Raw genomic sequence first — 16,438 nt, 5'->3', positions numbered from 1 at the left:
AGATCGCGGCTCCCACTGGCCGCAGTTTGCCATCCCAGGCCAATGGGGGCTGCGGGAAGCAGCGCGGGCCGAGGGATGCTTGCCGAGGGTGCTTATCTTGGCGGGCCACATACCGAAGGTTGCCGATCCCTGGTTTAGAGAGAACTGTATTCTTGCAGGTAACTAACAACACCCATTTATATGTAGCTGTCCCCTTAGCATTGTCCTGACAAGGAAAATCCCAATTCTTAGACTATTTAAATATTATATATTCTCTTTTGAATAATCTCAGGGTTCAAAATATATTATAATATATTTTAATTAATTACAGATTTACATTTAATACATCATATAAGGTTAATCTAAAATAGTTTATACGCATACACAAATATTAAAAATGTTAAACTGGCAAAACAGAAGGAAAAATTTAGTGGACTAGATGATGCAGACCGTTAGGCCCCGATTCAGTACTTAAATACATAATAATCCTGATTTAGGTCACAAATGAAAGTAAGGTTTTTTTCATTCTGGTGCATCTAAACTATGATAATGTGGCATGGTTGCAAGTTTCTTCTCAAGTGACACCCAAGAATGGAATAAAAATGTACATTGCTGGTTGGGATTCAAGTGCAGCGCTATAGTTTTTTGGGACCTTGGATATGGCTTTTTTGCTCCATGCTTGATTTAAGCCATGGATACTATTCCCTCACATTCTTGAATATTAAACTGAGCTGTGATGTATAATTATAGCTTAAATAGTTACATTTATAATCAAGGTTCCTGTGTGCCCCTCCATTCCTTGCAAGGAAGAGGAGCAAAAGAGCAAAATGTGTCCACATTTGGGTGGAAGAGGGAAGCAGTAGCTATACTGCTCATTTTTTACCTCATCCCTGGAAAACCAGGGAAGTTTCTCTATGCAAACAATATGCAGATATGGTTCTCTGTGTTAAGGTGTATATGCAAGGACAGGTAGGGGCGAAGTTGGGAAGCAGTGATGCTGTGGCATATGCCACCATGTACATAGGATCTGATTCTATTAAATTCACTGAACTTTTAACCCAATCTCTAGTGCATTTTTAAGTGGAAATATGAGCTGTAGATAATACTAGATTAACTAACCATATTCTGTACCTTCTGTTCCCCTAAAAATAGGGGATTTGGGGTGCAGACATATCAGTAGTCACTGGCAGCAGGTTTCTGAGAGTGTTGCCAAAAGAGAGAGTCTAATGTGTGTGGAGATGTTTCCTTTTCTCAAAGAAATATCAAGATTCATGAGATTTTGCCAGGAGTTGCCCATGGAGTTAGTGCATCCATGGGAATTCCAGGACTGGTAAAGCACCCCTTTACCTCTTCTGCAAAACTGTTCCCCATGGATGGGTAACATTTAGTCCCAGGTTGATACCCAGTCAGATTGTAAAATGCAAACAGTGTGTGCAACTTCCTTGTGAACTTCCAGGGCAAAAAGTTACTAAATTAGGTCCCAGTCCTTTACTGATGTCTGTTAGCATGGTCCCTTGCACCTGGTAGAAGTCCCTGATATGGGAACATTTTATTTCATTGAAGTAATTTGTAATATGATACAGGTAATTTCTGCTTTTAAAAACTTACCACATTTAATTGTTGTTCCAGGTGGTCGTAATGGTTATGGTGCAAAACTTTGTAATATATTCAGTACAAAATTTACAGTTGAAACTGCTTGCAAAGAATACAAACACAGTTTCAAACAGGTATGCAAGTGTTTTTGATCTTTCTCGTCTACATTTTTCTAATTAGAAACTTAATTTTTAACACATTTTCTGAGATCCATAAAATAAATTATTGAAAATTCAGCAGTAACAATTATGTAGGCACCAAGGTTAATTGAGTAAAATTACTGTTAGTACTCGTTAGATTTGAAGAATTTTTCTCGAGTAACATTTATATTTGTTCTTTATAATCTTATTAATATGTTAAAAATTTATAGGAATTGCAGTAGTCTGAGAATTGAAGTACTTTCTTAAAGATTGTCCTGCTCCTTATTTTTAAAAATCTAAATAAAACAAAACCTCGTACAATCATATACTAAACAGTTTTTTCTGTGTATGTTTCTTATTAATATCCTTAACCCTAATGGACCAGCAACCACTTTGTAAAATACACCAACCCATCTAGTCTATTGTCGACATTCTGAGCACACAGACCAAGGATTGAATGGGCATGTAAATTGATCTACCTTCTCACTCTTAGAGGTGGTCACTTTGATATAGGTTTGGGGCACTTTGGTTAGGGGTATTCTGTTTGGAATCTTTCACAGCTGTTGCTTTTACTCTGTCTCTTTGGTGGATAAATCTTCAGTTTCCATAGCACTGTAATGGGCAGCAAACGATTTGTAAAAAGCTGTTGTTTACCAGCCTGTTAATTTTTTTTATATTTTCTGCACAACTGCTAAAAATCATATTAATGATGGCATGAATGTAGATTTCTGTAGAGTGTGCTTTTAAAATGTGAAAAGTTTAGCATTGGGCATTTTCAAGCAAAATTATGTAAGAAAAAAATTTGTACAAGTGAGCTGTTCTGTCTCGTGTTCACTCACCCTCCGCCCCCCAGCAAAGAACATGGACAATCAGCCTGCTGCTTGCTTTGTTCTTGTACACTTAGATGTCATGATCTCTCTGCATAGTTTCACTTCCACAAAGCCATTGAGCCTATCACCATATTAATACTCATGCAGAACATGGGAAAGCAGTTGATTCTATGTTTACTGTGTTAGCAGAGAAATCTGTAAGGTGAAATATGCAAATTTTTCATGCTGCAGTTTAGTGCAAAGTTAGAATAATTGGAAACTGGAAAAAAGGGGGGTATTAGTTATGCTGTTTAGTTGTGTTGGTTAGTTTACCAAAAAAAAAGAGACGATTGTAATTAACATCTAAAATTTGTTTCTAAAGACTTGGCTGAACAATATGATGAAGACTTCTGATCCCAAGATTAAGCATTTTGAAGGAGATGACTTCACATGCATCACATTCCAACCAGATCTTTCTAAATTTAAGATGGAAAAGCTTGACAAGGATATTATGGCCCTCATGACAAGAAGAGCTTATGATTTGGCTGGGTCATGCAAAGGAGTCAAAATTATGTTTAATGGGAAGAAACTACCTGTAAGAATTCTATTTAAAATATTTTATAAATTGCATAGGTAAGTAAGGGGACAATAATTGCTTATGTTTTTTGAACCCACAGGTAAATGGATTCCGGAGTTACGTAGATCTTTACGTAAAGGACAAGTTGGATGAAACTGGAGTTGCACTTAAAGTTATTCATGAACTTGCGAATGAACGATGGGATGTGTGTCTCACTTTAAGTGAAAAAGGGTTTCAGCAAATCAGTTTTGTAAATAGCATAGCTACCACAAAGGTGAGTAGTTTTATGTATACTTTAAATGAGTGAAATGTAAGGGATAAAAAATGTACACTAAAGTTATGCCTACTTAGCTATTTCATAAATAAATCTTTTGTATACAAAAAATTAAAATGGGTGAATTAATCCTATTACTTGAAATACAATAGCCTGCCAAGGCAATTGAGTGCAATCAAAATCTCTTCATGGCAGAACTGTATTTCTAAATACATTTTTTTGGTTTATTCTAAAATACTAGTAGTCATTTGCAGTGATGCAAATAACTTATGAATACACCTGATGATACTGGGTAAGGATGTGAAATGAACCTCAACTATTGTTTAGCACTCACAGCGTTTTTATACTTACCTTTTAAAAAACATACTGCAATAAAATATTACTGATACTTGTTTGGAAATTAGATTATGTACAAAAAGTAACCTGCAAAGTGGTTAAAAAAATGGGCTTGAGGTTTTTTCCCCCTTCTCTTTCTGCACATTTTCTTACTTTCCCATTATTTCTTTATGACATATAAAGCAGGCCTAAAATGCTGGGATTATTTTTTCCCCTGCTTGTGTTTTTACATGAGATATCCAAGTGTTCTCTACACTGGAAGGCTCAGTGTTGACTAAAGAAGCCACAAATTGATAAGAGCCAAATCAACAACCATGGCCAAGAAGCAGTCTGCTCCTCACAACAGTATAAAATTCATTTTAGGCCCCCTTTGTACTTCCCCTGGTCCTGGGGTCACCCTGCACCAGGCCAGTTGTCTGGCACAAATTAGAGCAACCTTAACTTGTACCAGCTACAGATGGCTTCCAGGGATCACCAAGTTGCAAGAATATCCTGGCGATATCCACTGCACAAGTTGCAGGGGGTGAGTGATGTAAGAGCTGCTAAAGCAGTTCTTATTCAATTCAAGGATCACCTAAGGAAGGGAAAATTCTCTGGTGACTGTTTAAACTATTTTTAGGGAAGCTTAACTATGGGTATCTCTGAAAGGTGAACTATTGAGAAGGAAATGGATTTTTAATCAGACAGTTTAAAACTCTTTAGTCAGGTCTATGGTAGGTAATTGTACAAAAAAATATTAATACTAATTCTACCAATGCACTTCTGCCACTGGTTCAGCAGCACCAGTGGTAGCACATAGTGAGACCCCCTATTGTAGTCAAGACTCCAGTGAAATGAGTGGTAGTACTGGTGGGAGCATAAGTGTAGACATGTCTCTGGTGGCTTTTGTCATTTTTACTACACAGTTCATCCCAGTGATGTCTTCCGTGCAGTTGAACGAGTGACAGAATGGTGGGAATATTTTGCTAAAAATCCAGAGTACAGACAGGGTTATTTAAAAAACAAAAAACAAAAACATGTATTTAATATTAATTCCTAACTGACGCTTGTCAAAATGGGGTGTGTGGAACAGACTTGATATTCTTATTATTTCTTAAATAATAATGAAAAAATCCAAGTAGAACCCCTGTATTAATTCAGGCCTTTTTATACAACATAAAGAAGCAAAAAAGTGTGCAAATCCCATTTTTAAAAGTCTGTCACAGGTTATCTTTTAATATTAAGTTTGTGAAAAAAGTCAAGAATCGAGGGGAAATTCTATCTACAGCTGATTTCACATACAGAGTATAAATAAATGTCTCTGCTAGAAAGTTATTACATATATTATTTATCTGGGGGGACAAAAAGAGCAGTTGTTGAATCTTAAGTAAATGTAACACTTTACTGAAAGAGACTTGAGAATGACTCCTTTGGTCCAGTTTTCATCTATCATGCACTTACACATGTGTACTATCAGAAATTCTTTATGAAAATTCATAGAAAAAAGTACTGTGTATTCTTCAAAGGTAAGTGTTGTAATTTCTAGTTTCTCCCACTCTTGGATCCATGCCTTATGTATGTGACTGGATGTGGAGTGTTCGGAGCCGGTAATCCACCTCACCAGCAATTGATGTGCAACTACCCAATGATGAGACATAATGGCTAGTAACTAACTGCGTCAACTGCCTGTTCCCTTTAATCTGCTAACAGGTGAGGAGCTCATTTCAGCTGTTTTTTGGTTGTATATCACTCTGTTTGCCAAAATCCTTTCATTTTCTGTTTCTAGATACATTTCAGCCAGTGGTAATTCTTTTCCCTGCCTTCTTTTTTTAAAAAAAAACTGTCAGTTACAAAATAAGTTTTCTTCAGGTAGCATGTTGAGGCACCACTCCCTGTTTTTGTAAATTTGTTGTCTGTCTATAATGGTCAGGTCCCTGTGCATTCACAGTTCTGCAGAATCTACCACCTGCTACAGAATTCTACTTGAGACTCTAAGATTTCATTTAAAAGAATGTTTCTAGCTATTATGGTTATGTAACTAACTTTCCAAATATGAAACACTTGTAAACTTATTAAATGTTGTCTTCTTGGTTTCTCAAACAGCTTCAGTAATAGCTGTAATAGAGATATGAACTGTATTAATCAGCTCAGTTGTTAGCTCTGAAGTCAAATGATGATTTTAAATATGTCAGCATTGTTAATGTTTCAGTACTGATCATTTTAGCAGAAACATTCTAATAAGGATGCCATGAATTTAAGGGAGGGTGCAGGGGCTCTGCTGTGTGGTGTTAAGATTCGTTGGTGTTGGTAGTGAGAAATTCAAGCCCCTCCCAGAATTTAAAATGACATGTTAACCCCATCCACAAGAGAGGAGGAGATGTATTCCACCTTCCACAGCTTCTTAGATAATCAAAGTCTCAGTTGTTATCCAACCAGTGGCCCAGACCTTGCATATTGAAAATTAGAAATTGGTGACAGTTTAAAATAAATTGAATTTATTTTATATTAATAGAAAAATAAACACCACAACGGATACTGTAACAATTGTATTTACATATCTAATTAATAGAAAACCTCCACTTTGCAATTCATTTATATAAGTTATAGAAATTTCAGTTTGCCACACAAACTATTGGCCTTTCCTTAGTACCTGCTAATAGTACTTTTAGGTCATGTCTACTTATTCTGTGGTGCTGTAGCTACAGCACTACTGCTATGCTGCTGTAGTGCTCTAGTGTGAGCTGAGGGGTGAAAACATTACTTCCTACAGCAACAAAAGGGGTTTTCCGTTGCTCTAGGTAAGCCATCTCTCTGAGTGGTAGTAGCAAGGTTGATGGAAGAATCTTCCATCAACATAGCCATGTCTACGCCAGGGGTTAGATCAGCATAACTATGGTACTCAGGGCCATAGCTATGTTGACCTAACTTTGAAGAGTAGACCAGGATCAGTGAGTAGATCAGTGTTACAATTTTATTAGTCACATCCCTGCAGCCTTGAATCTCCAAGAGTGGGGTTCAATTATAACACTTACCTTTTGGGAAAAGAAAATTATGTGCCTGTAATTATCTTTCTCAGAAGGTGGTAGTTATAATAGTTATCCCTCCACATCCCCTCAGAGTTGCAAGATAGAGCTAGCTTTTCAGTCGTGTGAACTTGTATTAAAGTGTACTGACAGTTGGGGCAGTTACAGGCTGTAAGTTACTGGGTAAGTATGCCACCTACTGGTGAGATGGTTTAAAGGCTCCTAACTTTGAGCTCTCAACATCCCTCACTCAATTATGCACACTAGGAATGGACCCAAGAGTGGGGAACTAATATAACTATTATCTTCTGAGACCAAGAATTACAGGTAAGTAGTTATAATTTTTTGATATATCAACAACTACAATTTTTACAAAATTTTAAAAGTGGTAAAAACAGATTTTTATAACCCAGTTATAAATATTTGAAATAGGATTATAATAAAGATATTGACACAGTCTGAACTATAGCGATGTGGTGAGTAAAATTATAATAAAACTAGTTGAAAATACTTTTTTTAAAACAATTGTTCTGCCAGTGTTTTAAGGACATTTTCAATATAGAGGTCAGTAGACATTTGTCATAAATAGTTTTTTACAGACTGAAAAATTTATTATGATTTTCTTTCCTTAAAATGTCAGGGCACAAATTTCAATTTCAGGAAATTGAACTATCCTGCATTGTTAGAGAGGTAGTACTTTCTTACTGTGAATAAAACTGGAGCCTAGTCAAAGAGACAAACAATGGATAGATTAAAAAAAAAAATCACTATTATTACTTTTTGAAAAGTATGGTTGTTCATGTTACTATTTAAGTTGAGAGGCTCTGCATGGATGCAGGGATCTGCCTTACTTGGCCAGATGGCAGGATTGGAGCCTTAGGGTATGTCTGCACTTCACGTTGGGGGTGTGATTCCTAGCTTGAGGAGACATACTCGCACTAGTTCGCACTGAGCTAGCATGCAAAAAATAGAATGTAACCGAGGCAGCACAAGCAGTGGGAGAGGTTAGACACTCAGTGTGCATGCTATTTAGAACCCTACCTATATACTTGGGATGGCTAGCCCCTCCCACTGCTCAGACTGATGCAGCTACATTCTGTTTTTAGTATGCTAGCTCTGACAGGTAGCGTGAGTATGTCTCCTCAAGTTAGGAATCATACCTCCAGCTTCAAGTGTAGGCATACTCTTAGAGTAAACTTCGCCATTACTCTTCTTTTTTACAGAATCTTGTCAAATAGAGTACACATTTCAAATTTCTGTGTTCCTATTTCTCCTGAGATACTAAATTATAATATAAAATGGAAGGGGAACTAGATGGCCCAGAAGATTGGTAATGTATATAGATTCCTTGACATCTAGGTTGCCAGCCCAGTTTGGTAATGACCAAAAGTCATTATCGTCTTATGGCTGTTTCATGATCTCAGTTGAGTGCGTTTGGTGGCCTCAGTTCAGTTCAGGTGTTCATATCAAAAAGTCCAGACTGAGTATTGGAACTAATTGAAACCATTACCTGAAGTTTTAGCAGAGATCAAGGACTGAATGGGAATGGATACTGACCTACTATCTTCCACCATATCTTGTCTCACACTGAATCCAGCCATTTCTTTCTCTGATATCATCAACGTCCATCCCTTCTAGTAAAACCTTTGGTCACTCCTTAATCACTTCTTGCCATTGTTAACTGTACCCTTCCCTTCTTTGGCCTTCTTTCTTTTAATCTCTTTCCCCTACAGTACTTTCAAAACATAGCTACTATTTCTTGTCACTTCAACCACATTACCTCTTCTCCAATCCTGTCACTGACTTCCTGTGTTTAAAATATTGTAGTCAAATTCCCTGTGTTCTTTGAAGCAGGAAAGTGTGCTTTCATTGGTCTTCTTATCAATGATATCTCTATACAGCTTAACTGTTTTATTTATTTTAATGTCTGTTAGATTGTAAACTCTTTGGGGTAGAGACCTTGATTTTAGTACATTACAAAACACTGAATATCTGTTGTACATATCTACAATAGACATGATTCACCCTGACAGAGAGTTAGTGGGCACTGAGTTAGAGGCACATTAGTCAGCTAGAGAAGGGAAGCTTACATTGCTGCTTTCTTTGCACCTTTTTCGTAATAAATGAGGATTTCAATCTACAGTATTGTCAATGTGGCAAATTTCACAATCACTATATTCAAACACATTTTTTTCCTATGTGAATTATGATCAAGTAGTTCTAAAACAAAATATTTATTTTTAAAAGTTCTTGTATTCACATTTTAGATTCAGCTTTCATCCCCACCTCACTCCCTTGATTTTAAAAACATTGCTATAGGTTTTATCTGTTTCAGTGCTTTTGGTAAAGAATTTTTCAAGTAGACAAGGTTATTCTCTATCTAGATGGGGTTTTGTTTAACACAGCCTCAACCAGGCATACAGTTTTGGAGCACCAGTAGAAATTGTCTAAAGACTCCTGTCAGCTTTCTTAGTTATACTCTGTTTTGCAGAGAGTAAACAGCATGAATGTTTTGCTCTCATTCTTCATTTCTGAATGTTCATTTTTGCCTCGCTTACTCTGATTTTAGTTAGGCCTGTGACCCCCTTAAATGATTGAAAAATTGGGGAATGCTAATAAGAAAATCAATAAATGCCTCGAGAGGTGCTATTGTGTGACGTAGTCTTTCTGCTTCTTGGAAAAAAATTTGTAATCATTGTGGTGGTTGGTGATGGTTGAGGTAATGCGCCTCTTAGCCACAATGGCAACTGGAGAGGAGCAACTCAGCAGTTGAAGAGCTTTAGGCATGCTACAGAGATTTTAAAACAGATTCAGACGTTGAGGTATGACTGTATTCTCCCCCTTTTCCCCAGACTTGTGTTATTTTGACCAATGTGTTTGTACCTGCTAGAGTTTAGCTGGATAATAGCAAGCCTAAAAATAAATTTAAAAAGAAGGCCAATTTTAAGCTTCTTCAGATCCACCAATCAAGGCTTAATTGTCCTCCTCCTCCTTCTCTCCAGTCTGATACTGAGCCTTTAAACAAACTGCAAACATTTGATGCAGAGGAGTTTGCTTTCTGTCCTTTCAGTTACTCTTCATTTCTCTCCAGTCGGTTTGACAGATATACGTATCTGAACCTGACTTCTGTGAAACCTTCAGGATAAACTTGGTGATTAGCTTTGGTGTTCTGCACTTCAAGATTTGTCTCTTATTCTGAAGTATTATTTACTTGCTGAAGCTAATCCTTCTTCCCTCAGATGAGGCAGAGCTGTTATATAAGTTTGAGAACAAGCCAGATTTTGATGCTGTTCCCTTTTCCTAACTGTACAGAAACAAATGTTGATTTGTGGATTGTACTTGATTCTGATTTCACCTGTCATAGTGATAAGAATTATTTAAATATTATTTTTATACCCCACAGCTAGCATGGTGTGTTAGGATTCTTTTTAATTGTCTTGGTTGTTAACACTTCTACTTTGTTACCCTAAGTGTCCAAAAAAATTGCAAGTTACAAAACCGGCATTGTTTTAACTTGTTTTCTTTAAATGATGGAATGTTACTTATGAAAGTAAGAATTTTGTTTAGTCATTTTCCCCAGCAAATTCAGACAAACAAATATAGACCAAAAAAAAGATATGAAAAGGGAAAAGGAAAAGAATAGGTCCTCCTCTACAGTTTTGGTTGACTGTCAGCTTCAGGATGAAGTCATGGATTTCTTCTCAGCAAGGCAGTCTCTGGTCCACCTGAGGACAAATTGGAAGGCGTGGTTTGGAAACATAGGCTCATGGCTGAATGAAGTTTCCTCTCTCTCTTAGTGATAGGAACTAGTGAATACAGTGTCTGGTGAGCAGGCAAAGCTAAATCCTGGAACGAGTTAAGATACAGTGCCAACATCCAAGAAACACTATGGCCTGAACCACTCCCTTGGTGTTCACACCTCAACTGCTAGCAGAGCACCTCACCCTCCCTGATTGAACTAACCTCGTTATCTCCACACTGATATATACCTGCCTCTGGAGATTTCCATTACTTGCATCTGAAGAAGTGAGGTTCTTACCCACGAAAGCTTATGCTCCCAGTACTTCTGTTAGTCTCAAAGGTGCCACAGGACCCTCTGTTGCTTTTTACAGATTCAGACTAACACGGCTACCCCTCTGATACTTGACACCATGCAAGGCACTGCATTTAGCCGTATGGAATGGAAATCTATCAACCTCATGAAGAAACTTGCACAACTACAGACAGATATCATCTTCCTTTCCAAATGCAAACGGATGGACATCATACCAAATGGACTTAAGGTGAAAAATCCATTGCTATCTACATACTGCACAGACCACAGTGAGAGATTATGCCATACATTATCAAAGAAACTGAGGAACCACCTGATCAGCATCCTATACAGCAAACAGAAAGACATCAAGAAAGAGCTCTCCAACCTGGAGACTTTCATAAATAACCAACCCTCCACACAAATGGACTTTACTAAAATAAGACAGGAGATCTACATTACACACTTCACCTCTCTACAAAAGAAAAAGGACCGTAAGCTGTCTAAAATCCTACCTGCCACATGGGGCCACAACAGGGGTACCCCTAACTCACCCAGCAATATCGTCAATTTATCCAGCTACACACTCAACCCAGCAGAAGAGTCTGTCCTATCTCGGGGACTCTCCTTTTGCCCCAGCACCCCCACGAACATGATACAGTTCTGTGGTGATCTGGAAGCCTACTTTCGCCGCCTCCGACTCAAAGAATACTTTCATGATAACACCGAACAGCGCACTGATACACAGATACCCTCCCACCAACAACACAGGAAGAAGAACTCCACGTGGACTCCTCCTGAGGGTCGAAATGACAGTCTGGACCTATACATAGAATGCTTCCGCCGACGTGCACAGGCAGAAATTGTGGAAAAACAACATCGCTTGCCTCATAACCTAAGTCGTGCAGAACGCAATGCCATCCACAGCCTCAGAAACCACCCTGACATTATCATCAAAGAGGCCGATAAAGGAGGTGCTGTTGTCATCATGAACAGGTCTGACTACCAGAAGGAGGCTGCCAGACAACTCTCCAATACCAAATTCTACAGGCCGCTTTCCTCAGATCCCACTGAGGAATACACTAAGAAACTACACCATCTACTCAGGACACTCCCTACAGTAACACAGGAACAAATCAACATACCCTTAGAGCCCCGACCGGGGTTATTCTATCTACTACCTAAGATCCACAAACCTGGAAATCCTGGACGCCCCATCATCTCGGGCATTGGCACTCTCACTGAAGGACTGTCTGGATATGTGGACTCCCTACTCAGACCCTACGCCACCAGCTCTCCCAGCTATCTCCGTGACACCACAGATTTCCTGAGAAAACTACAATGCATTGGTGACCTCCCAGAAAACACCATCCTAGCCACCATGGATGTAGAGGCTCTCTACACAAACATCCCACATACAGATGGAATACAAGCTGTCAGGAACAGTATCCCTGATGATGACACAGCACAACTTATTGCTGAGCTCTGTGACTTTATCCTCACGCACAATTATTTCAAATTTGGTGACAATATATACCTCCAGACCAGTGGCACCGCTATGGGCACCCGCATGGCCCCACAATATGCCAACATTTTTATGGCTGACCTGGAACAACGCTTCCTCAGCTCTCGTCCACTCATGCCCCTTCTTTACCTACGCTATATTGATGACATCTTCATCATCTGGACCCATGGGAAGGAGGCCCTGGAAGAATTCCACCATGCTTTCAACAGCTTCCACCCCACCATCAACCTCAGCCTGGACCAATCTACACGGGAGGTCCACTTCCTGGACACCACCGTACAAATAAGCGATGGCCACATTAACACCACCCTATACCGAAAACCCACCGACCGCTACGCCTACCTTCATGCCTCCAGCTTCCACCCCGGTCACACCACACGATCCATCGTCTACAGCCAAGCACTGAGGTACAATCGCATCTGCTCCAACCCCTCAGACAGAGACCAACACCTACAAGATCTTCACCAAGCATTCTCAAAACTACGATACCCACACAAGGAAATAAAGAAACAAATCAACAGAGCCAGACGTGTACCCAGAAGCCTCCTGCTACAAGACAGGTCCAGAAGAGAAACCAACAGAACTCCACTGGCCATCACCTACAGTCCTCAGCTTAAACCTCTCCAATGCATCATCAGTGATCTACAACCCATCCTGGACAATGATCCCTCACTTTCACAGACCTTGGGAGGCAGGCCAGTCCTCGCCCACAGACAACCTGCCAACCTTAAGCATATTCTCACCAGCAACCACGCACCGCACCATAACAACTCTAACTCAGGAACCAACCCATGCAACAAACCTCGATGCCAACTTTGCCCACATATCTACACCAGCAACACCATCACAGGACCTAACCAGATCAGCTACAACATCACCGGCTCATTCACCTGCACGTCCACCAATGTTATATATGCCATCATATGCCAGCAATGCCCCTCTGCTATGTACATTGGCCAGACTGGACAGTCACTACGCAAGAGGATAAATGGACACAAGTCAGATATCAGGAATGGCAATATACAAAAACCTGTAGGAGAACACTTCAACCTCCCTGGCCACACAATAGCAGATGTAAAGTAGCCATCTTACAGCAAAAAAACTTCAGGACCAGACTCCAAAGAGAAACTGCTGAGCTCCAGTTCATTTGCAAATTTGACACCATCAGATCAGGATTAAACAAAGACTGTGAATGGCTATCCAACTACAGAAACAGTTTCTCCTCCCTTGGTGTTCACACCTCAACTGCTAGCAGAGCACCTCACCCTCCCTGATTGAACTAACCTCGTTATCTCCACACTGATATATACCTGCCTCTGGAGATTTCCTTTACTTGCATCTGAAGAAGTGAGGTTCTTACCCACGAAAGCTTATGCTCCCAGTACTTCTGTTAGTCTCAAAGGTGCCACAGGACCCTCTGTTGCTTTTTACACTATGGCCTGAGATTCAATAGGCTTGACACCTACAACTTGTGGTGTAAAATAAAAAAAAAGAAAAGGACATGCACAATACAAATCCAACAAAAGCAAAGACACAGAGCAGCCAAACTGAGCCCCTCTTTGGGGTTTTTTTTTTTTTTTTTTTTTGGTCCTTCTGGCTTTTATATTTCTTAGTTTGTGAAAAACTTTACAGCTGTCCTTCCAGAATTTTCCAGCAGTTTGTCTAACCTGAACAATCATAACTCCAAGACAAGGGAACCTGCAGCAAACTCTAAACAAATAAACAAGAATATAATTCTACTGTTTGGTTATTGAAAAGATGAAGATATGCTCTCTCGATAAAGATTGGCATCATCCCTTGAGATCCTAGTCAAACAAATGGCCTTCTGAAGTGCTTCCATAAATTCTACTCTTGGCTGAAGGTTTCTGTTCACCAGCTTTCCAGTACTATATAAGATTCTCCTCTCCCACCCTACCAGAAGGATTTTCATATTGTTAGATAAGATGTCAGAATATTGGGACAATGGCTACCATGAATCTGTCAAAAAGACAAGGTGGGTGAGGTAAAATCTTTTATTGGACCAACTTCTGTTGGTGAGAGAGACAAGCTTTCGGGACACACAGAGTTCTTCTTCTATTAGAGTTCCTCTCTAATAATCTGGGGAGCAGCACTGCATGGATCTGTCAGGTTCAACTAGATTAGAGGCTATGCTAATTCTAGCCTACAGTGCACTTAGACAGAGATACTGATCTGGAGGAGAATTTTCAGCAAAATACAGCTTCCCTATGGCAGCAGACATCTGTTTTGGGAACCCTTAAATCAAGCACTTAAGCCCTAAAGAATAAAATCTCTTATGACCTCCATTTAATGGGTGGAGGGATGGAAGCCTCAACCTGCAGGATTTACTCTTTCCCCAAACCTAACTTCAGGTATTCATCCCCTTTTTATGAGCAATGGAAATAAGAGATTTACCATACTTACAAGATGAGAGGATCATGCTGCAAGGCTGCAAAGTACAGACTCATTATTATAGAGAATATCTGTTGTTGCAGATGGTTACTACATACTTCTATGAGCTTCTCCATCCTCCAGTCTCTCCTCACAACTCCCAGAAAAGATATCCAGGGCATGAAAAATAGCCCAGCACCTCTTTGCCATAAGATGAGTGATATCGTTCCTCTTAGATGAAGATTCCCATTCCCTCTATGGGGAGGTTGTCCTACCTTGGACTTGAACTGTTTAAACAGTTCATCACCATCAGTTTTACTAGCTATTGTCTCAGGGAATTACTTACCATTGCAGACCTGCAGGATGCCTGCCTGCATGTACTGCATGCCATCAGCAGTACCTCTGGTTCTCTGTATCAGTGATGTTTACAGTGGTTAGGGCTCGCTATTGGGAGTATGGCCCCATTTCACAAGAACCATTGCCGCCTCCTGAGCTGAGAGGCAATATTTTCCTAGAACAGATGTGCAGAGCTCCTGTGTGGTCCTCCAGGCATGCTTTAATTAGATGTTATCTGAAATAAAATAAATACATATGCTGCTGCACATGCAGTATTTGGTAAAATTGTTCTGTTTTCTGCTCTTAAAAATAATTCTGTCCTACTGTGTTAAGAGAACCTGTAGATCCCATCTAACAACAGACTAAATTTGTTCACTCAGGTAATGGACAGTTTTTCTTACCTGATGGATAAGGACATTTTTACTGCCTCTCTCTTTGTGGTGGTTTTATTTTAATTGTAGTTATCTATTTTAGGATATATCTTATATCTGTCATATTTCTTTTATGTGCCTCTTTTTAAGGACAGTCACTGTTAGGGGGTTTTTTGATTTTTTTTTTTTTTTTCCTGCATAAATCTTGTGTGAATTGCCTTTATATCCCTAACCAGTTTAATTCCAAATGGGTGTGTCTGATCCTTCACTTATACATTTTTTTTTAGTGTAATTGATATGAGAGTTGCAGCTGAGGAAGCTAGTAGGAGCCTCAAGATAACTTCCTGGGTGCTCAGCATTTTTTTAATTTGCTTGTGACATTTCTGTGCCTGTTCTAATGTGACTGAAGTGAAAACCCATCTACTTAGAGACTCACCTTATTCACTGATGAAATACCATTTACAGGTTAAAAAAAAAATCAGTTCTGATGTAGTAGAGTCTGATTGCAAAACCTGTAGTAATTGGCTTTTACAAATGGTAGCTGAGTATTCTTCCTGTTTGAACTTCTCAGAAGTTTAGGGATGTAAAGGGTATCCTATATTCAGTTTCCATTGTACCAAAGTTGGAAGGTAGAAATCTTAGTTGGAAGTTAAATACATTGTCTCAGTTCATTAATGTAAAATAATAATTCTGGCCCATCTGAAGACAGCGTAGCTAATTGAAGAATTCCTGTGAGCTACCATTTGTGGCCGAGGGGAGCTGACAGGCATTGTGGATTCTCAGCACTCTCAGCTTTTGTGGTAGAATAAAGAAAAAATCTTGTTTGGTCTTGCATAAATGCACTTGGATGAGGTGCAGGGTACAGAGAACCACTTTCCTTTTCTCCTGCATCCAGGCAGTAGCTGGACAGGATTCCAACAGACTGCTATTGAGTGCTAGAAAAATGGCTGCATGCTCCATGGTCCCAAGAGCGGGTAGTCAGCTGACTTTTGTGATATGGTCAGGTATATGGCCCCTGTGTCTATGGTGCCGAAGCAGCAGGCATAGAATAAGGGGTGTGTGTAGCGCCTGAGCA

At 39.4% G+C, this 16,438-nt stretch overlaps 1 protein-coding gene across 2 annotated transcripts in view; it reads left to right on the top strand.

Moving 5' to 3' along the window:
- The window catches only part of TOP2B (DNA topoisomerase II beta), a 114,148-nt gene that overhangs the window by 45,639 nt on the left and 52,071 nt on the right, over window positions 1-16,438 (top strand). For both annotated transcript variants that reach the window (XM_034760796.1, XM_034760795.1), the window contains exons 6-8: window positions 1,609-1,706; window positions 2,904-3,116; window positions 3,199-3,372. In XM_034760796.1, the coding sequence (XP_034616687.1) occupies window positions 1,609-1,706; window positions 2,904-3,116; window positions 3,199-3,372 (485 nt within the window). The remainder of the gene's footprint in view (window positions 1-1,608; window positions 1,707-2,903; window positions 3,117-3,198; window positions 3,373-16,438) is intronic.

The sequence above is a fragment of the Trachemys scripta genome, chromosome 2, assembly GCF_013100865.1.
Source record: "Trachemys scripta elegans isolate TJP31775 chromosome 2, CAS_Tse_1.0, whole genome shotgun sequence".
Lineage (NCBI taxonomy): Eukaryota > Metazoa > Chordata > Testudines > Emydidae > Trachemys > Trachemys scripta.
Note: the sequence above shows the minus strand (reverse complement) of the source record. Positions and strands in the feature narration are given on the sequence as shown.